At 38.8% G+C, this 21,968-nt stretch overlaps 2 protein-coding genes across 17 annotated transcripts in view; one reads left to right on the top strand and one right to left on the bottom strand.

Annotated features, from left to right (window-relative positions):
- LOC116727097 (microtubule-associated protein tau-like) overlaps window positions 1-17,831 on the top strand; it is a 33,422-nt gene extending 15,591 nt beyond the window's left edge. For 4 of the 13 annotated variants that reach the window (XM_032574231.1, XM_032574236.1, XM_032574239.1 and 1 more), the window contains 13 exons: window positions 314-334; window positions 3,980-4,008; window positions 5,255-5,398; window positions 5,677-5,743; window positions 5,835-5,873; window positions 6,084-6,328; window positions 8,142-8,234; window positions 9,124-9,216; window positions 9,446-9,538; window positions 10,041-10,133; window positions 11,583-11,664; window positions 11,875-11,981; window positions 14,541-17,831. In XM_032574231.1, coding sequence (XP_032430122.1) covers window positions 314-334; window positions 3,980-4,008; window positions 5,255-5,398; window positions 5,677-5,743; window positions 5,835-5,873; window positions 6,084-6,328; window positions 8,142-8,234; window positions 9,124-9,216; window positions 9,446-9,538; window positions 10,041-10,133; window positions 11,583-11,664; window positions 11,875-11,981; window positions 14,541-14,738 — 1,304 coding nt within the window. In that variant the 3' untranslated portion in view covers window positions 14,739-17,831. Of the gene's footprint in view, window positions 1-313; window positions 335-3,979; window positions 4,009-5,254; window positions 5,399-5,676; window positions 5,744-5,834; window positions 5,874-6,083; window positions 6,329-8,141; window positions 8,235-9,123; window positions 9,217-9,445; window positions 9,539-10,040; window positions 10,134-11,582; window positions 11,665-11,874; window positions 11,982-12,692; window positions 12,844-14,540 lie in introns of all 13 variants that reach the window. The other 9 variants (XM_032574244.1, XM_032574242.1, XM_032574238.1 and 6 more) reach the window with 7 other exon arrangements.
- Window positions 17,832-18,877: 1,046 nt separating this feature from the next.
- LOC116727096 (KAT8 regulatory NSL complex subunit 1) overlaps window positions 18,878-21,968 on the bottom strand; it is a 43,319-nt gene continuing 40,228 nt past the window's right edge. For all 4 annotated transcript variants that reach the window (XM_032574228.1, XM_032574227.1, XM_032574229.1 and 1 more), the window contains 4 exons: window positions 21,895-21,952; window positions 20,610-20,722; window positions 20,282-20,534; window positions 18,878-19,530 (listed from right to left, as the gene is read on the bottom strand). In XM_032574228.1, the coding sequence (XP_032430119.1) occupies window positions 19,327-19,530; window positions 20,282-20,534; window positions 20,610-20,722; window positions 21,895-21,952 (628 nt within the window). In that variant the 3' untranslated portion in view covers window positions 18,878-19,326. The remainder of the gene's footprint in view (window positions 19,531-20,281; window positions 20,535-20,609; window positions 20,723-21,894; window positions 21,953-21,968) is intronic.

Below are 21,968 nucleotides of genomic sequence, written 5' to 3'. Positions count from 1 at the left end.
CGAGTTGTGGTAAAGCTGAAACACCAGCTAACATGGTCCATATGCAAGCCTTGTGTGTGTGTGTGTAGAAACCTGCTATGCTTGTTTTGCTGTTATGCTCTTGCATATTTTCCCTTATACCTTTGAATTTTTCATTACTGTGACTGACAGGTATTGGCTGCAGGCTTTCTGCACTGATTGAAGACGCGCTGTTTGCAGGCTTATTGATTTCTTTGCGATGAGTGAGTGCGTTAATCGGTCTTGAACAACAAAAATGCATTACTGACTGAGCTCTCGTGTCTTTTCCATTTGTCTCATACCGGTCAACGAGCAGCAGGAGGAGCCACTTCAACAGGTAGGCTATATCTCTCATTGATTCCACTTGGAAGTCATTTAGTTACTGCTGAAGACAGATATAAGTACACTTACAACACCAGCTGCGCAAGAAAGTAGCCCAAAGGGATTGAAAGGTCTTGCTGGGATTTTCAAGCAGGTTGTAAAGATTGTGTCGTTTATTGAACTCAATTACTCTGCTCAGACTGGACTAATTAATGTTGACATGAAGGAAAATGCATACATATTTTTTAATTATAATGAATGCATAATATACATAAGTATTTTTAAGTTTTAAATATATATAATAATTCAGCTTATATTTTTGCGCTCTGGATTTTGTTGATTTTGTATTTTCTAATATTAAAATTTTCGGTTTTTGGATGAAAGGACTTGTAAAATGTTTTTATCAAAGCAGTAAGGATTCACTTTTTATGCTAAAATTACTGTCATTTTAAAATGCTGTAATTTGTATATCCATAAAAATGTTTAATCTATTAAAAGGGAGGGTTTTCTTTGCATGTACACATTTCCACCAAAGAGGACAGTTTTTTTGTTGTTTTTTGTTTTAAGATTTTTATTTTTGACATCAGTGACAGAATTTTAGAAGCATATTTATTAATTGTATTAATTTTAGGCAACTGAAATTTTATTCTTAAATGGTTCATTTTTCAATATAAATTATCAGATTTTTTATAACTTTTCCTTTTTATCTGTGTTCAGCCGCGTAGTTCACAACGGTTCTTATCTATTACTGTGTCCAAAATTTGAGAAATATCTAAAGCGTGTAACTTAGCCGAAAGTTGCAGGAGCAACTATGAGGCACTTCTAATAAACACCCAGGAAAATAGCAACGAGGGCATCGTACCCAGCTTGTAACTGAACTGATAAAGTGAAGATGCGTGTGGTAATTTCTCCAGTGAAAAAGAGGAAGTCAAGATTCTGAGAACTTCAGCTTGGAATAAAATGTGACTCAATATGTAAGGATATGAAAGTCCTCCTTGGTGAGCCACAGTGATGAGTGACTACTTGCGACAAAATCTGACTTGAATCTATAAAACTCAGGCAGCATTCAGGTGAGATGCAAGTTCGGGTTCTGTACCAACCACTGTTACTCTGATGGGTTTTTTCTCATAACACGACATTTGGCTTCAAGCTAATGCTACCCACATGGTGGTTGGGCAGGAAATATCAAGATGGCAACTATGGCTAGATGTTTTCCTTCATTTGTTTGTTCTGAAACGCAGAAATAATGATGTTGCTCAAGCTAATTTGACTATTCACTTTTTTCTCTATTTTACTTGACAAACGTTATGCTCACAAACTGCATCCACATTTTCTAATGCAAATACTTGTCCACCATGCAGTAGAAACATTTTGTGATGCATGTGCAGAAATCCACCCTCCCTGCCTGTGTTTACTTTACATGAAGTTCACCAACGTTTCCAGCATGGATTATTTGTGTAGTAAAACATCATTTTTTGTGTAAAAAAAATTAACAACCACTCAACTACGTAACATACTGTCATTGTAAGTGTTTTTATTTGTCAGGAAAAGTTAGTTTTTACAAACATGGAGTTTCAAAGTGTTGCGTTAAAAATACAAGCCCATCATCCTATATTGATGCGTCTTCCCATTTCAGCTGTTAAGAGTTAAGACTTATAAGACACTTTTTGAAAAGTACATTTGAAACTTCCTTATCTGCTAACAAAAAAACAATAGAAAAACAGATTAGAATTTGTTTTTTAAGTTGTATTTCAGGTCTAAAATATGCACATTAACCAGCATTCAAGTGCAAGAGTCAGATGATAAAACAACTTTCAATAAAACCGTTTTATAGTCTACTGACATTCAAACATTAGTATGTTTTAAGCAAAAAATGTTTTCTTTTTTTCTTTTTTCTAATCAAAATATAAGAGACTTATTCTTTATATAATCTTGCAGATGGCTACAAGATTAGCATGTCTGTCTGCAAGTTTAGTAGCTCGGTTAGTTGACCTGCTAACAGTAACAAAGAACATTGAACATTGAATTTAAAATGGCTTGTTAATTTAGTTTCTTTATATTTCATCACATACATGTGTTTAGACACCATTATGTATCTTAAAACACCTTGTATCATTTGTTTTTCACAATCACCTCAACACTAGATTGTATTAATGGACAACATGCGATGCCATTTTGCAAGCAGTAGTGACAGAAATGGTGTTTTTGTGCTTCAGACCATTACCTTTTTCTGGAATGCAACATCTTTTGTCACTCAATTATTGTGTAGTACTGTCTCAGTTTGTTTTAAATTTCATCTTTCAGTTCTCATTTTAAGTTTTTGTTGTGTTTCCTCGGTGATCTCATATTTTCCCTTTTTTCACATTTCTTTTTCGTTTTATGGGGAGGTGGAAAACAAGTGCTGTAAATGGCTTTTGGGGTTGTTTTTTTTAACATGGTTTTCAAGCCAAATTATTGAGGCCTGCTAATGGTGAGTTTGCTCCAGCTGAACATGGAGCTGCTGAGAAAGTCATTGACTTCATGGACACTTCCTCTTCCCCAGACCCAGGAAAAAAGTCGGTGGGAGAGTGTGGGAAGAGGTTAAGTGAGTCTTTATGGGCCTCTGAAGATCTCAGCTGCAGGTCAGAGATGAGGCAGGACATAGAGGCCAGCAGGGGGAGCCCTGAGTGGACCGCAGCTGCTGATTCTCAGAGGGCAACAAGCCTCGATGCATCAGAGTGCCTGGTGAAAATGAACGACACGCCTGCGACGTTTTTAGTCCGCAGCGCAGCTTTGGAGGACCTGACAGCCATTGAAGACAGAAGCTTGTGGGGTAACCAGGAGGAGGAGCAGATAAAAGATGGACTGTGTGTCGAAGGAGCTGAAACAAAGTGTCACAGTGACTCTAGAAGCAAGAATAGCCCTTCAGAAACAAAGCAAAGTCTCCAGAAACAAAGGCTGTCAGAATCTGGCTTTGATTCACATTCAGAAGATCTCCCTCCAACACACACCACTGGGAGCATTTCTGGGAAGCATCGTCCCTTCACCAAACCGCTATGTGACGCAGAGGCTGAAAACAGCAGTGAGTCATCACCACACAGGGCCAGCGATTCAAAGCCTGACATTTCCAATGACTTACAGAAGAGCAGCGTTGCTCAAGCCTCCTCCCAGCTCCAGAAATGTCCCTGCCCAAGCCCTGCAGCCAGAAGGTCTCTGGTGCCGGTCGCTGTTTTCAAAGGTCTGTTTGCTGTCACGTTCACCAGTTCAGAACCAGCCCTGCTTCAGTTGACTCCTTCCACATGTTTGATTTACAAATGCAGCTTCGCCTCTCTGTTATGCAGCACTGTTTCTCCAAATTATTTCCAAGGATGTTACCTTTAAGCTGAGGAGCTTGTTGTTCCCCCCTCAACCCTACACTTTAGCTTTCTGTTTCCATGTCTGCCCACCCAGCTGGTCATGCAGCCCAAAACAGACACGTTCTGCTTGTGAACATGTGTTTTATTTCACTCTGCATGCTGCATACCCAACACAACTTATTTCATGTTGTGCATTTTCATTTGCTAGCCATAATTGTGGTTTTTCTGAACACTTGGAGGGAAATGTGTTGACTTATTTCACCTGGAAGAATCGGAAGCCGAAACTAAAGCCATGGCATAAATTTGACTTTTGTTTTCTTTTGTAGCTCAAGTAAAGACAAATAATGGAGATAAGGTATGTGACCGAGAGCATCATTTGTTTGAAATATGTAAAATATTGTTATGAAAGGATAATTCTGGTGTATAAAAACCTTTCAGAGTTATTATTTCTTTTGAGTTGCAAGTGTTCAGTCATCTGAACAAGATACTTTCAGAGCGCCACCTGTTGGAGGTTTCCCAAATAAGTCTTACTGATTATTTTTTGTCCCAGTAACATCCATTATTAGCACTACATTATATGTCCTAAAGTAGTCATAATATAGCTCATCCCACTCTTAATCCGCTGGATTTATTCTGATGTTGAGTTGCTTTGCAACCCAAACAGCTTCAACTCATTTAGTAAGACTTTCCACCAGGTCAGACACTGATGCTGGACGAGAAGGTTTGTTCTATCAGGTCACGGTCCAGATTCTGTCACCTTCTTCCACACCAAACTTGCTCATCCTTGTCTTATTGGTCTTCTCTTTGTGCACTGGTGTGTGATCACGTCCAAATTGTTCACATAAAATTGGGAGAAAGGAATTTGTTTTTGCTGAAACAATAAAACTTCCTATCATGGGAACTGAGGGGCACATCATTGCTCCTGAAAAATGAAGCCACACTCTATTGCCTCCACCAAACTTTTCACATATTCAGTAGTGATTACTGCCTAAATGAGTCTCTGTGATCTTACATGACACTTGTTCTTGTTCCCAGACGCTTCCACTTTGTTATAATTTCACTAACTGTTCACTCTGGATTATTTAGAAATGAGAAAACTTCACCAGCTGCACAGGTGGCATCGTATCTTGATACCACACTGGAATTGACAAAGCGCCAGAGAGATGAGAGAATACTTTTGTAGTAGATTATTGTATATAAACATAATTCTTTGAACTAAGTTGAAAGTACATATCTGTAGCAGTTCTCAAGGAAAACGTGCCACTCACAATGTGGTGGATGCACGGACACATTGCAGACGTCAAGAGTGCAAACCATGACAACGGCATTTTGGGTACACCTTCCAGCATATTCTTAACAAAATCCTCATAAAGTGTTGTCAGCAACATCAAGATTCATTTATTGTTGACTGCAATAAGGAAGGAAGGGTATTTAAAAATGGAAACTATGACCAGTTTACTACACCAGAATTATTCTTAGACATGAAATCCATTCATCTTTTGTTTTTGCCATCCTTCAGTTGTTAAATCATTCTTTCATTTTATGTTTGGTATCATTTGAGTTGTTGTTTTTCATTCATTCCTTTCCTTCTCATGACAAAGAGTCAAACTGTCACCACACCACCCTCTTACCTTAAAAGACCCACTGTTGTCGCCAAGGGCAACAAAACACCCGGTTCCTCCCGAAACGGCCACAGCTCCATCCCCATTAAAGCCACCAGCAGCCCAGGGCCCCGGCAGCCTGGAGTAAGTACCGGTCTGACAGATTACAGGTCAGGGGTCTGAACCGGATGGAAAAAAACAAAAAAAACATTCTTCCATCAGCCTGAAGGTCTTTTCATCATGACAAGTCATCTTTTTTTTTAATCTTTGTTTATTGTTTTTCAACATTTTATGTGAATGCCATGCCCAAACAAACCCGTCTTTCCTTTAAGTTGAGTTTTTTTGTTTTGTTTGTCTTTTTAAAGAACCACTTCAACTTTTCTCCCTCGTGGAAACTAACCTGCTGTTGTGCTGATTTTTAGGGTGCTGGTGCTGCAAAGCCTCAAGTCCAAGGAGCCAAAACTACTGCCAGAAGTGCAGCTCAACCAGGTAAGAAACTGGGGAAAAGCACAATTCATTATATTTCACTTTCTGTACTTAAGTTTAAAGATTTAAGAATATGTTATTATTTGTGACACAGCTAGTGCCAAGAAACCGCCCACTCCAAAAAATGAAAAAGGTAACCCAAATCAGCAAATGGTTGGAGATTGCCTCTTTGCATGGCCCAAATAAAAAAAACTGATGATCTGACAGATCAAACTTGGACAGCTTTTAGCCAGTAGTGCTTCTAGTTAGTGTTTACTTGATTCGTTTACCCTTGCCTCAACCATTTATCCTTCATGGTTGTTTAAAAAAAACAACTCATGTTTGATTTGTTTCGTTGTTTTAGATGCTAGGAGTGGGCAGAGTAGCCCCGGTACGCCCAAGTCCCCCGGCAGCCAGGCACTTTCTGCCGCCGAGGCCAACAAAGTGAAAAAGGTCGCGGTTGTACGTTCCAATCCGAAATCTCCTGGATCGCTGAAAAGCCGTTCTCCGGCTCCTCTGGCTGCTGCGGCGCCGCTGCCTGACCTGAAAAACGTCAGGTCAAAGGTCGGCTCCACAGACAACATGAAACACCAGCCTGGAGGTGGGAAGGTAACTGACTCACTACAAACTCACTGCACTTGTTGGCACATCTCAGCCTTTCTTCTTTAATTAAAGATTCAGTTAGCGAGCATAAACAACACAGAGGTGCCATTTTTTTTGTATGTTTTCTCGACACCTATCTAACACATGGCTTCAGCTGTTTTCTGAATGAGTTATTTACTGATAGAAATAAACAGTACTTATCTAGTTTAGTAGTTCTCAACCTCGGTCCTCAGGCCTCTCTGTCCTACATGGTTTAGATATGTTTCTGTTTGCATGACCTTCTCTGCATGTCGTGAAGCGCCGCTGAAGCATTTTAATCACCCAGTTATTTACATCAGGTGTGAGGCAGCAAGGAGACACAGAGGACCAGGGTTAGGACACGTTACTGTAGTTGACTCAGTAGTCCTACTTAGAATGTTTCCTCTTTGTTTTGTTATTTACAGCTGAAACAAGATATTTATGTACACTATTTTTTTTTTTAAAAACATGATTTTTTCCCCCATCCCTCTCTGTCTGAGATTCAATCTCAATAAACTATTTGTCTAATAAACTGTTTTTGGAGCACACCTCCAAAAATTAAGATCTTTGTCCCCAAGAGGATTTGCTAACTGCTCTCTGGCTTGGTATGTTGCTTTTGGAGTATTCCCTTCTTCTTCTTTGAGTCTCTTTTAAGAACATGTTGATACAAGAGTTTTTCCATGTATTATTTAGTATTAAAGTAATGAATAATAAAAAAATAGAAATAGAAACAATTTCCTTAATAATTCTTGCTGAATTAAATTAGGTTAAATCAGATTTAATGTCAGTCAGTGCGGAAGACGTGCGTCTCTTTATGCTGCGTATGTAAATATCTGGTTTCAGGTCTATCAAAAATAACCTGACATCAAAAGAAAGCTGTCAGTTTCTTGTGTATTGCAGGTTTTGCAACCTTGGCTTATTTTATTAGAGCTGCGCTGCACAAAACAGGCAACAAGAAATTTGATCAGTAGGGCAAAGTACATTCACTTACATTCAATTTTGACAGTGACACACACTGAAAAAGCCTTCAAAGAGCAACTGCAGCTGCACGTGAAAACACGATTTCACTCTGCCTTTGGTAGCAAATGCTATTTTGGAAGAAACCTAATGTATTTTGCATGAGCTTTTGCAGCAGCAATAGTAATTTTTCATGCAGTATGTGTCAGATCTTTTTTTTTTACGCGCTACTAATTCAGTGACTTTTGCTTTAATATTTTGTCCTTGTGAATAGTTTTGGTTCTTTGAAATCAGATTTTGTTTGTCAGACTTAAATTAAAATCAGTCAGTTTTTCTGCATTGGAAATTTGTTTACATTTACATTTCTCATTTTAACACTCAGCACAGTGTTGGTGTATGAATATGTGGCTGCTTTGTAAGATTGATATAGATATGGAGGTTTATTTTGGAAACAAAGGTACTGCAAGCATTTGGTCTAATTTTATGCTGGCTTAGTCACATGTCAGGCACGCACTGGTGAAATTAAAAGCATTACATCTAGTTAGCACTACTGGAAGCTTCCAGTTAGCTATTTTTGTTCTATTTTGCAGAACCACAATAGATCATCTTATTTAATCAGTTTAATCTATAGAACAAATTACTGTTTAAAAACATTTGGAAATCTTTCAGCATTAAATTCAGTTCTGGTAATATTACACAGAGGGCCGTTTGTAGCACCTAAAGCTAACCGATTCTCCAGCCTGCATGCGGATTCCTGCTGCTCAATGTGACGTCCGTTTCAGCTCATTTCTTAAGTTTGTTTCTTTTGCTCTACATCTAAAAGCTGCCGTTTTCATTTTTCCAGGTGCAAATCGTGGAGCAGAAGTTGGACTTTAGTAGTGTGCAGTCTAAGTGTGGCTCCAAAGACAATGTCAAACACAAGCCAGGGGGAGGAAATGTGAGTAACTGGGAGATGAACTCAAAGCCCTTGAGTTTGTCTGCAGTTATGACAATTAAATCCAACCTTTTGGATAATTAAGTAGTTGAAAAATTCTAAGTTTAAAAATGAAAGGGTAAGCTCCTAATAACAGGAATTTGAAGAATAAAATTAAATTTATCATTTATTCTTTTGCACCAAGAAAAATCAAGGTCTAAAATGAGGATTATAATAAATTAAAGCTGGCATTTGTAACTGTTTTGTAGCATTTTACTTTAACCAAATAGAGTAAAAAAGGAAGCACAATTTTGCCTTTAAAATGATATCATCTGGAAAATATTGTTGGTGTTTTATGCTGTAAGTTTGGCTGTAAAATTTGATCTAGAATCTTGGAAGTGAAACCCGTCGTAAAGTGCCAGACGGCTGGAAATTACATCAAAGATGATACTAAAGAACATCACATTTTTACATTTTCACATGATACTTTGATTTTTTTGCTTATTTTAGGTTAATGGTTGATTCATGTATGACTTCAAAACTATTAACACCTTTTGAGTGACATTTTTATTTCATTTAAATTTTGCCACATAAACATTTTGAAGACAGACTTGAAAAGACACTTGCTTTTTTTTTTTTTTTAAATCAACAAAAATCTGAAAAGTGTGGCATGCACATGCATTTAGCCTTTTTACTCCAGTGCAACGAATCGCCTTCATGAGTCGCCGTAACAGTCGTCGTACAGTTCCTGAGGCAACTTGAAGAAGTAAAACGAAAATGCGAAGCTATGAATGGCAGCTTTAATACAAGGAGTCCAATTAACTTAAGTTCCTAATTCAAAATGATTCCTCTTCCTCTTCAGCTATTCTTCCTCTGCAGATCCTCTTACCTACCCTTTGTTGTTTCTCTTCAGGTCCAAATCCTCGATAAGAAGCTGGACTTATCCAGCGTCCAAGCTCGCTGTGGCTCTAAAGACAACTTAAAGCACAAGCCTGGAGGAGGAAGGGTAGGAAATCTGTTTCACTTTTATATCTCTGGCTTCAATAAAGAGTTTCAGGATGTGTTGCAGCCACATGCGTGTCTCCTTTTGAAGTTCTATCTATCTGTATTTACACTTCAGAGACATTATTGTGTCAAAGCAATCACGTTTTTTTATTTTTAAATAAACACAAGGCAGCTACTTTCAGTGATTCTGACAATAACAGCCTCTTCCCCTCACTTCTGCACTTTTCCAGGTTAAAATACTTGATCAGAAGTTGGACTTTAGTACTGTCCAGTCTAAGTGTGGCTCCAAAGACAATATAAAACATTCTCCCGGTGGAGGCAACGTGAGTAGGGATGAACCCAACACCGTCCTCAGCAGTTCTTCAACAAATCCATCCAACAAATCCTCTCAGTGATCCAGTCAGGACACAAACAAGGAACTCTGTGACTAACCAGCATTTTTATTCACTTTTTTTAATTCTAATATCTTTGTTTTACCAGGATGTTTTTTTCAAAGGATAAAATGTATCTTCAAAATAGTATCATTATGGTCATTCCCTGAAAGTGTCAGATATTTGACAAATATCCTTAGCGATTTGAAAGCCTCTGAAATCTTTAAAAAGATAACTTTGGCTCCAATATCAAACTAAAACAAACACCGACGCTGTCATTTAACTGTTTATAGTTGTAAGCTTTTTAGATATGATTTTTTTAGCCAACTGGATTAGCCTGACTCCCCTGAACTCCACAGTTTTCTTCTCAGAAACTCTCCTCAATGTCATTTCTCTTTCTGCAAGATAACATTAATGTTTTTTCCCTCCACAAAAAAAAAAAAAAACTATCCAGGTGCAAATTCTTGATAAGAAGCTGGACTTAAGCAGTGTGCAGTCCCGCTGTGGCTCCAAAGATAATATAAAACATGTACCCGGTGGTGGCAATGTGAGTAAAACATGCTGCAGGTGTGCTAAATGCATCCTGAAGAAGAAGAAGGATTGCACGAAACCTCCAGTCTGTGTCCAACCCGTTCTGACCTCGACACTCCTGCCACTTTGACCTCTTAACTCCTGCAAATAACAGTTTTATCCCTGAACTCATGAGCAGTCATGAGCATTTTATCTTGCAGACCTTCCCTTCTCCGTGTCTCCTCTTGTAATCAGTTGTTACCAAGTGAATAAAATGCTCATGGTGTAACATAAGCTTGATAACTGTTGAATGTGTCCGTTTGACTGCGACCGACCGCCCCAACTGGACCCTAAACCTGCATGAGTGAATCCAGTGTGTCCTGGGTGGTTCTTCCTCAAAACTTTTTACTAAACTTCAGTTGGAAACATTTGAATGAAACGAACTAATTGTGCAGCAGGAGCTACAAAGAGCCTCTGTCCTCGCTCTCCTCTCCAAGCTAAGCCTGTTGTCCTCGACCTCACGGAGGAAAGACTGAGCGCTTTGTGTTGCCACACAATCGACCGTAAGATGAGGTCACTCCAGGCTAGCACTGTGATGCACAGTTGAGGACTATGGCTTTTATCTTCAAATGACAAAAGTGCAACGTGAACGCAGAGTTTAAAATGAGCATAAACATTAAGGCCTTGTATCATCATTTTTGCAACATTTTCAACTGAGTTCAGACTTGTGGTCATTTCCATGACTGAAATAAAATGAATATGTAAAAAAGAAAAAAGAACTGAGCTACTTGTGGTTTTAGTTGGATTTTTAAAGTAAAAAAGAGCGATAGAAAAAAGAACAAGAACTTCAGTAGTGCAGCTGAAAATTGCCCAAGAGTGAGGCTGGTTTATTTGGAGAAATACTTAAGACAAATAAACAATCTGCAAAGTCTGCAGTTCAGATGTGAGATCATAGTATGAATACTGAGGAAAACAACCATAGTTATGGAATAAACCTAATCTGTAAACATAATCTCTCCACCATCACAGTTTGTTCTTTCCCTCAAATCTAAGTTTACAATTGTTCCGATAGTTTTAGTGTTGGGGTAAAACATGTTTCCAACAGAGACAGTTTTGATGGACGTTACAGCGTAAAAGAGTGATGTTTTAAATTATTTATACTTAACAGCTCTTCCTTTTATACTTATCTGCTTTGAAAACCATGGAAAAAATATTTTGTATTTTATACATATTTCATACTTTCAATACTTCTGTTTTCAGGCTCTGAAATCTGATGATGCATGCACTTTAAGCTTGGCCATTTTTTAGTTCAGTACTAATACTGGATTTAATAGTAGTCTGCTCTCTAATGTACCGTTTTATTGACCAGTTTTTACCTTCTTGGAAACAAACTAACAGACCTATAAAATGCTACAGTTTAAAGTGATGTGATGTTTCATTTTTGGTTAAAGCTGTTCTTCTGCTCTCTGTCTCGTTTCTTCTGTAGGTTCAAATCGTGCACAAAAAGATTGATTTGAGCAACGTTACATCAAAATGTGGATCGAAAGACAACATTCATCACAAGCCAGGTAAATTCACACATCAGCTGCTGTTATATGTGAAAGTGCTTAAAAATGAAAAGTGCAAATGTTTCCAGAAAGACTTGCTTTGAATGCGTGTGCTGGTGGCAGTTTTGGGAATTTTTTTTTTCTTTGATTTTTTTGTTTTTTTACTTTGGGTTTGGTGAGGTCTGGTGTTGAACCTCTGTAATTCAATGACTGTACTCGGTTTCTTTTAAGGTGGTGGAAATGTGGAGATCAAAACCGAGAAGGTAGAGTTTAAAGTTCAGTCCAAAGTCGGCTCCCTGGACAACATTGGTCACGTCCCCGGAGGTGGACAGAGGAAGGTAAAAATGTCTCATCCTTCCTGCAGTTGAAGATCTCTGTGTGTCTCTTCCTTCTTCAAGAACATTAATTGTAATAGAGTTAAAAAGAAACAACAGTTATGGTGCAAAGCAAAAGTACAGTGCATTAAAATAGATAAAAAATAATATTTATAGTCTTATAATAGTATTATTTACCTTTTTAAATAATATGATCGATTTTCCATTACTTAAGCAACATTTATTGATTGGTAAAGATACATACTAGAGTATAACATACATTTTAATAGATCAGTAGATGAATTAGAATGTTGGCAAAGCTGTTTTATAAAATCAGCTATGCAGTGGAGACTACTGAAAAGGAGCTAAAGTTCTGGTTCTGGTTGTATTGAGCCCCTTTTTATAGAAACCTATAATGTGAGAATCATGTGTGATAATATTCCAGAGGGGATTAAACCCAACCAGCAGATTTCTGCAGCACATCGAAGGCTCCTCTGTTTCTCATCACCGCTTCCCTCCTCCTCCATTAGAGCTTCTTTCATTGTATTTCCTCCATTCAAATCCTTTTCTTATTGTTTCATAACAAAGTTCTCATTTTTTTGCATTATTATTGGTCAAATATTGTGTTGTTTTTCCTTTTACTTATTATTATTATTATTATTGTTTCTGTTGAAACCATCCCATTTGTTTTTGTTGCATGCGTTGTCATTTCTCCCCGCCGGGGCTCCTGTGTAGCAGGAGAAGGGCAAGGACGCGGAGGGGAGCGTCTCAGACAGCATGTCCATCCCCTCCCCTGTTGTCACCCCCCCTCAGTCACCTCAGACTGTCCCTTCAGCACCTACCACACCCATCCTGACGAACCCTCTCATAAAGATTGAGGACTCGCGTAAGTATGTGCGAGCTGCAGGACTTCACAAAGAAAGCAAGTGTCTTCTGAAACCTGAGCTGTTTGGGTTCAACATGGGGGCTCGTCAATATAAATGCACTTTGTAAGTTTAGGGTTTTATGTTGTTAAAATGTTTCCAAAGATCCTTTCACACGCAAAGCGACATGTTTCCCAGATTATTAAAACAAGTAATGTAAAAAAAAAAAAGAAGCTTCAGTGTCGAACAATATTTAGAACTGCACACGTGAAAGCATGACATCAGTCATAAAATTAAGTTAAATAAAAAATAACATTTATTTATTTATTTTAATGGAAAAGAAAGTTTGAATATTTGTGCTATCATTGCACTTGTGCATGTTGTCCAGCAGAGGGAGTGCTGTAGCATGTCGCGCTTCTTCCGGCCTTCTTTACTCTGGAAATGAAATTTGTCCATTTACAATAACATATTATTAAGTAAAAAATATAATAATTATATTTTATTATATATGTTAAGAATGTTAACATTGTTTAACATTCTTAAACAATGTTAAGAATTGTTTACCCCCCTTGTATTGTGGTTGTCTTGCTACAATCACAAACTTCAGTGTATTTTATTGGGATTTAAACTTACAAACCAACACAAAGTGGCACATAAGTGGAAGGGAAATAATTCATTGTTTCCAAACTAAGTTGATGCTTTGAAAAACCACCTTTTGCCACAGTCTTAGCTTCTGGTCTCTTGCGGTCCACCAGCTCTGCATGTTGACTTACTCTTTCCAAAATAGCCTATGCTGAGTCAGACTGGATACAAAACCTCTGTGAACATCAGTTTTCAAGTCTTGCTACAGAGTCTCAATTTGTGTTTAACTCTAGACCAGGTGTCTGCAACCTTAGCCATCCACAGAGACATTTCCATCCTCAGTCCGGCCAAGCAAAACTTATTTAGACATGCAAATTTTAAACTTTAAATGAGTATTTGGAAAAAAAGACAACTTTCATTTTTGATAAATATTTACTATAACAAATTGTTGTCGTTTTTAAAGAACCACGTTTTCATTTCTACTTTTAGATTTTAAAACAAATAAAAACCTGAGAACCTCTGCAAAAAGAGGATGGATATATTTTCTTCTCTCAGATGTCGACACAGTTAAATAAAAGCATATCGTTCCCAATCTAATGACGAGAAAAATAGGTTTAAATAATAGAACTGATACTTCTAGTTTCAATGCAACTAAAACATGCAATTGTTCATTTACAAACATTACTTCATTTTTAGTCAAAGCTTTAATGAGCCATTGTGGAACACCCAAAGAGCCACTTGTGGCTCCAGAACCACAGGTTGCAGACCACTACTCTAGGTTTTGACTAGGTCATTCTAATACATATTAATATGCTTTGATTTGATTTACCCTGGTTGAATGTTTAGGGTCGATGAATGGACGTCAAAGCTTTCAGCCTCAAACTATTTTTCTTCCAGGTTTTACTGTACTTTAGCTCCATTCATTCCCACAGCAGTAAAACTTCCCCAAAGCATAACGCTGCCACCCCCATGCTTCATGTTGGGAGTTTCATTTCAGACACTTTGTGTTGGTCTATCATATAAAACACATTGAAGTCGCTCAGATTTCCTCCAAAACTGAAACAAAAATTTCTGAAACTCCTCAGAGTCTAATTACCTCAGCAGGGGTCATAAATCTGACCTTTCCTGCTGGTTGCAGATTGAGAGCCACAAGCTGAACTTCCGTGAGGCGGCCAAGGCACGCACCGACCACGGCGCTGAGATCATCTCCCTGGAAGACTCGCCCCAGCAGCTCAGCACCGTGTCGTCCTCCGGCAGCATCAACATGACCGACTCCCCACAGCTCTCCACGCTGGCCGACCAGGTGTCCGCCTCTCTGGCCAAGCAGGGCTTGTGAACGTGCCCCCGCCTCGCCTCGCCCCGCCCCGCTTCCTGCTCCACCTGCACCACACCACCACGTAGAGGAGTTGTAATGCCTTCCTCATTACTTTCACTGGACGTTTTTTTAAGATACCCATCACTGTTTATCCTCCACTAACCTCTTAAATTTATCGAGGCGTTACTTTTAGAGAAGTAAAAAAAAAATCAGAGTAACAGGTAGGCCAAACTGTATTGATTTCTCTCTGGGGTCTTCTTGCAAAATACTTAAACCTTTTGTAGTAAATATTTAGGAGTTAAAGCATCCAACTGAGCAAAATGTCCTCAGCGAATCCGAGTGAATTGTTTCATCTCAACACATCCTGATGAAAACGACTTGGTTTCCTGTCACAGACTGTAAACCTTTTCCAATTTCCCTTCGATGGGTGTTCACTAATGTTTGGTTGTTTTTTTTTAGATACACAGAGCATGAGCCTTGAGAGAGGAGGGCGAATCCAACTCTTTAGCTCCAGTTTGATATAAAGGAACAGTGACGGGCTCTGATGAAGGTTTGGGAGGAAAAATGTCAAAAGAAAAGTAGCAAATTTCTTGTCTAGCCAGAAAAATGTCTTTCAGACCTCTCTGCTTTCTTTGCTTTGTGTCCCGACATGTGCTGCACCTCCAGCTACAGTAGGTGACCGTTGGTCGGTGGTGTGGCAAAAATAAGACCACTGAGGAGCTAAGGGAGGCGCTGCCTGAGCTCGTATTGAAGTCTGTGGGCTAAAAGGAAACTCTTCCCGTCACACACTGTCTGAATTCAGACGTTCATCCAGACGTGATACCCAGGCCTCAGTTCACTAGTGTAAAGGATTCCTCAGCACGTCTATATTCCTTCAGAACACGACATTGCAGTGAATAAATATGTGGCTCAAGGCCTTAAGTGTAATTACATATTGTGCATTTTGCGTTTTTACGATGTTTACAGATTTTATGACATTGGCAGCGCAGATAAACAGTTTATCACTGCAGCTATTACTATCTCTTATCTTTGTAGCAGCAATATTGAATTTTGACAACGTAAGGTGTCAAATAAATGGAGATATCTGAAACTCTTTTTATACAAAAGAATATTGGCACTGGAATAAAATAATACAAACTTTAAATTTAGAATAGCAGGGGAAAAGTCAGAATTTTGTCTTTAATCTCAGAGATTGACTACTACTTTCTAAAAATTCTGACAAAAAAGTCTTTATTTTTTGTCCCTAAGCCTCTTCCGTATTTTGAAGAGGTAGCTGGAATTGTATAAAATATGAGATATTTGGTTCAACTAAAAGAATCAGACATTTGACAGAGAAGAAATCGCTTGTCTACTTTATGATAAATTGGCTTGCCATAAACACTGAACCCCCCCCTAATCTTACCATTTTAACCCAAATGTACATCGAGCAGACAGTTAAAATGAATATCTGAGCTAACTGAGGGTGACAACCTTTCTGCGTCTCATATTGTCAACACAAAATATCCTCAGTGGTCTTATTCCTGGCACACCATCTTCCACAAAGGCGATTGGGGAGTTCGCTTTAAAAAAAAAAGAATGGCTAGGAAGTTTGGTTCGCGTTGGGCCAGTTTTATAATCGTATTCTGTGCATATATGACATGTATTTGATATGAACGGACATTTGTATTGTGCCTGCTACTGTCAGTGTTTTTCTTTTTTTTGTTTTTTACTGCTCCTGCTGTACATGTGTTTACAGCTTGATTTCTGGGAAGAAAACCTTAATACAGAATTAAAGGGAGGGACTTTATTGTGTGCAGTATTTAAACCACAGTAAGCACTAAAATAATCAGAACAAGGCTAATTAGTAATTAAAAAAAGCTCAATGTAATAAGAAGCCCATAAAGGCTTTACTGGAAGTAACTTAAGGAATAATTTCAAGTTCTTATTAAATTAAATAGGAAAGATTATTTGTTGTTGCCAAGTAGATCGGTGGATGAAGGGATTTTTGTGTGCACTTAATCATTAAGGTAAGCAAAAACAAACTGTAAAGCAACAAGTTCACCTCTTCAGGCACTTTATCAATACCTCTGCACGTCACCACTAACCAGGAAACACACGTCATCTGCTTCCCTTTAGATTCAGACACTTGTAAATTATGTGGACACACTTCAAGCACATTAAACCTTAAAACTGCTGATTTTATGCATTTAAACGAGTATAAATCCTTACAATGATTCATAATCCCAATGTTATTTAAACACCTGTAAGGTTTCTGAAATTGAAATTTAAGACTAAGGTGGTAGTGGTTAACTAGAAAGAACATTTTGTTTTTCATTCCCTAAAAAAAAAATAATAATAAATTGGCCTATTTTGGAGAAAGAAATGCTGAACCTTTGGCTTTGATGCCCCAAATCAAATGTTAGTTTTGTCAAATGCTCCAATTTGTCTGCTAGAATTGCATCACCAGTGATCACAAAGACCTATAATTCCTATGATGGAAAAATCTGGGAATATTTAAGCTCTAAAGATGATACATTTAAGGGTTTATGACACCACAGAAACCCTGCATATAGTTTGATACCAAGGCTCAGTTCGTCAGCTGCTGTTATTTTCTGCCAGGAAAACATCCAAAACATCCCTTTAGTCTCCCCAATTCCCTCGTGATCCATTTTGGCACTAATGAAACATTCTTGCATGCGTTTAATGTAAGACAGCCGTCTGCTTGTTGCCTCCCTTTCACAGATTGATCTCCTGGTGTACCCCGTTTGTATCTGCTCCAGATTTTTGGAAGGGTGTGCGAATAAAAAGGGTCAAAACTCAGCAGACGCGTAGAACTCCAAGGTGTGCTCGCAACATTATCTGCATGCTGACGTCTTTAGTTGCAGTAGACCATGTTCCGTCTCCAGAGATCAGGACAGAAATGAGGTGGAGGGAGGGAAGGGGCCTGATCCCCAGCGTGCTGTGAAGAGGTTCCTGCAGTAACAACACTCACCTTTATTTTGTTTTTGGTTACTTCTGACGCTGTACAGATGTGGAAATGTGATTGTTCTTGTTATTGTGCATTGATCAGTAACTGGTTTATGATGATTCTTGTTGCTGTATATGTGTATTTGAAATAAACGCTGCAAAGTCACACTCACGTCTGAATGAACCTCGAATGAATGACCAAGATGGGAACAATGGTGCCAAGTTAAACATAAATGTTTTAATGGTACTATTTACAAGAAAGAAAACAATTCTGCTTTTTGATTAGGTTATAACTGCTGCAACAATCGAACAGGTACATTGACATCTTAACTACAAAACAAAAAAAAAACAAAAAAAAAAAACAGACCGGTTGTGGTGTACAAAGGAGGCGGAAAATGAAAACAACCATAGATTTTTTTTTCTTTTTTTGCATAGCAATTAGTTACGTAAAGTGGAGGAGGGATGAGGTGAGAGCATAATTACAAGGATATGAAAGTGGAAAAAACAAAATCTGGCTTTGAACTGATCATTCTGAGGAAAAGTGTCATTAAATTACCGTCCAGAAAGACCTGAGCTCGGGTGGCTTCTAATTGAGAGCTGCTACATTTTAAATGTTTAAAATCTTGTTACCTGAAACAAACCATAAAAAAATAAAAAATAAAAAAAAGCACAGAGGTTATCGCGTTTATGTCGCCACAATTTCATTTACAGCCACAACTGTTTGCAAAGGAGTGAGATTAGCTTTTAGGATTACTGGTGTGATAAGACTAACTTCATCTTTATTCGTTTGTTTTCATTTTAGCATGCAGGCAGCTTTCTGCCGGGCAATTGCTCAAACCTGAACATAAAAATAGAAAGCAGCTCCTGGGTCTATGCCGTCACCCTTAATTATTTATTTATTTTTTGTAAAACAGAACCGGCGGTGGGAACCTGTGCAGCGAGACGGGAGCTCTCCGAAGAGACTGGAGGAATGATTTTACTCTTCAAATAAAAACAAATTAATGCGTTACACTGAAACAGACAGAACGAGATCAACAAAAACATGTCAGGAATGGAAAAAAACAAACAAACAAAGCAAACCAGCAGAACTAGACTTGGCAGTACGAGAAGTGCACTGGTGATTTCAGGCGACCTCTAGTGGGGGGAGGAGGGAACCACATCTTAAATGTACCTGTTTATGTGGATGAGGAGCAGGAGGAAGGAAGTAGGGAGGATTTTTTTTTTTTTTTTTTTTTGATATTTGTCACTCCACTAAAAATGTACATGGGGATTTACAAGCAAACTAGTCAATAGAAAACACCCTTTGGCCATATGTTGAGGAGTCGCTACATAGTGCGCTACAAGTGTACACGCGACATGAACACCACTAAGCCCCCATGTACATTGTTTAGCCTACTACAGAACTCACTTTTTGTAATGTGTTGTTTTATACTTTTTTTTTTTTTTTACATTTATCGGTTTTTTTCCCTGTGACAAAAACAAGTGAAGGGAAAGGCTTCTATCTCCATAATGTTCACTAAAAACTGTGAAAGTATTAGACTGATGTTTGAATATCAAACAACAGGAACCCATTTAACATCTTATTCAGCTTTGAGGTTCTGCTTGTTAATGCCAGAGAGGAGCCGTGTGGGGCGGGGGAGGGGGGCCTCCGCCTGTCTGCCGCTCATCGGTGGGACGAGGCCCTGAGCTTGGGGCCGCCGTCGTCGTCGCAAGGCAACTCCGCGTCGTCCGAGTCCAGACGCCCGTAGGCGGACGATCGGCACCCTGAGATGCTGCGGGCCCTCGGCCTGATCGGTTGGTCGCTTTCGGGCTCTGGGGCCGGGTCTTCTGGCAGGGGGAAGTTGCGGCGTTCCCACGGCGCTACGGTCTGAAAAATATAAACAGAAGTCAATGATTGGACCAGAATTGTTTTTTCTAATGCCGATTAAACTTGGCTCAATCAGTCAGAGTAGGGTAAATTGGTAAGATAGTACATGCATGTTGTTCTTTCAGATATACTTGCAGGATGTGTCTTATTTAAATAAATCACAAGCATTGCGTTTTGTAATTTTAAAACACTTTCCTGACACAGAGACTTTAGAGCAAGGGTGTCCTTTTTCTTTTTTTACCACAAGGTACAAAATTGTAAAAATCAAGCAAATACAGTAGACCAATTGTTTGTATTTTTTTTATTGTAGGGATGGGATGACTAACATCCCATTGTTGTAGAGTAACGGACATTTGCTTTATTAAAATAATGGCAGCAGGTTTCCAAAACCTTTTGACTTGATTGAACAAATTTATTGTCTGTATCAGAGCAGGATTTGGATCACCTTCTTTTAAAACACTTGCAGAATTTAGACAAGTTTAATTAATTGGATAAAAGCTGAATTGGGTGCAGCAAAGTTGACTTTTCAGTAAAAGTCTCTGGGTAGACCTGCTTCTATGCAACAGCTGCCGCACCATATAGTGATGATGTGTCTAGCAAAGAGTATTTAGTTTTAACATCAATGCTATGTTGATTTATTCAGTTTTTTGGGAATGTGGTAAACTATAATTAACTCTGATGAGCAAAACACAAACATGGATGTAAATTTGCTGTCAATGTAATCGAGCCATTTTTTTTTTTTTTGTCTCACCCGTTCCTCAAAGGTAAAGTCGGGCGTGGAGCATCGAGTGTCCTCATTGGACAGCAGCCGGTGGGAGTCGCGGGAACAGGGAGTCTGGGGGTTGGACGAGGCGTCGGGGCTGGGGGGGCTCATGGGCGACGGCACATGAATGTAGTCATGCAGCGAGGGGCAGTGGCCGGGGTCCGGTGATGCGGGCTGAGGGGTGGGTGGATTGGTCCCACACAGCAGAGGCGTGGTCCGTCCATCCACAGATTTGTATGACCTGAGGGACACGAGTGTTGGTGTCGCGTAACTTGGACACGAGGAAGCTTCGGTAATGAGGGGGGAACCAACTCACCTGCTGCCCCTGCGTTTAGCCGGAGCCAGCGCCATCCAAGTCCAACGGGAGCGCTCCTGGTCCTCGTAGGGCTGGTGGAGCTGGATGAAGGCGGCGTCCGTCAGGTCCTCCACCTGCAGGCCGACAGCAGCCAATAAAAACGCCGCTACGTCTTCAGAAAGCTGCCCTCCACATTTTTAGATTAACTCTTTACTACAGTGGAAATCTGATTTTTTTTTTTTTTTTTTTACTTTAAAGAACATAAATCATGTTTTACGTCATAGGTACGGCATAAAAGGCGACAAGCAAAATGCTTAATTTAATCCGCCTCTGCCTATATAGTAGTTAAGTTAAATTCCATCTAAACAATTGCTATACCATGGCAACAGGGTTTAATAAACAGAATAATTGTGAATCATTACATGAAGGTGATGAACAATCCAGAACTTCATGTGGCAGAAACTTAACTTTAATACTTAACTTTCTAAACTTCACAATAAAAGCGCCACCTTGTGTTACAGCAACACAGTTTTAGTCAAATGTTTTTTGTTGGGACTTGCCCAACAGATAGTTTGACTAGACAGATTGAGGGGATATGTGAGGAGGCTGATTCTCAGATGTTCTCTGTGTGATTTAAATGATATGTAAAATGAAACACTGTTTTATTGTCCTTTGAATATGATTACCAGAAATGAATTGCACAACTGCAGTGATTGTGCTCTTCCTTTTACAGCTCTCTTGAAGGAAACAAAATACAACGCTTTTGTCTCCAACTCAAGAATGAAGAATATTTTATTAGAAAATGTCAGAAATCATGACTCAACTTTACCTGCAGCAATTAAAGCACTAACACCTGCTTTTATGACTTAAAAGCAGATGTTTGTTTACTAAAGACTATTCTAGTCTCTGCTCATTAACAGTTTATTGCAGGCTGGTTAATATATTCCACTTTTTAAAATTAAGATGTTGGTAAACTTTGATGGAAATTAGATCTGTTGTTAAATTAGCTGCTTATTGTTTTTTCCCTCAATTCAATTATATCTTTCCTAAACACAAGGACAAAAAAATCCTGGCACTTTTCCTGGATTTATATTTCTGTGATTAATTATAAACATTTTAAATCTCTGGAGAAAAAGGCTATTAAAGGTTATTAGAAACATTCATCTAATCCAAGTAGGTTAAATATTTGACCACCAGGTGTCGCTGTTTGCTCAGTTGGAATATAAAAACTTTCTCCCATAAACTTCAGATTTAAATGATTGCAACCAAACAACTGAGAGCCATAAAACTGAGCAGGAGTGCCTACCTCTCGCTCGTTCTCCTCTGCTGTTATCGGCTGAGAGAAAATGTCCACTGATCGCCAACTAGCAGAACAACAAG

The sequence above is a fragment of the Xiphophorus hellerii genome, chromosome 10 (assembly GCF_003331165.1).
Source record: "Xiphophorus hellerii strain 12219 chromosome 10, Xiphophorus_hellerii-4.1, whole genome shotgun sequence".
NCBI lineage: Eukaryota > Metazoa > Chordata > Actinopteri > Cyprinodontiformes > Poeciliidae > Xiphophorus > Xiphophorus hellerii.
Note: the sequence above shows the minus strand (reverse complement) of the source record. Positions and strands in the feature narration are given on the sequence as shown.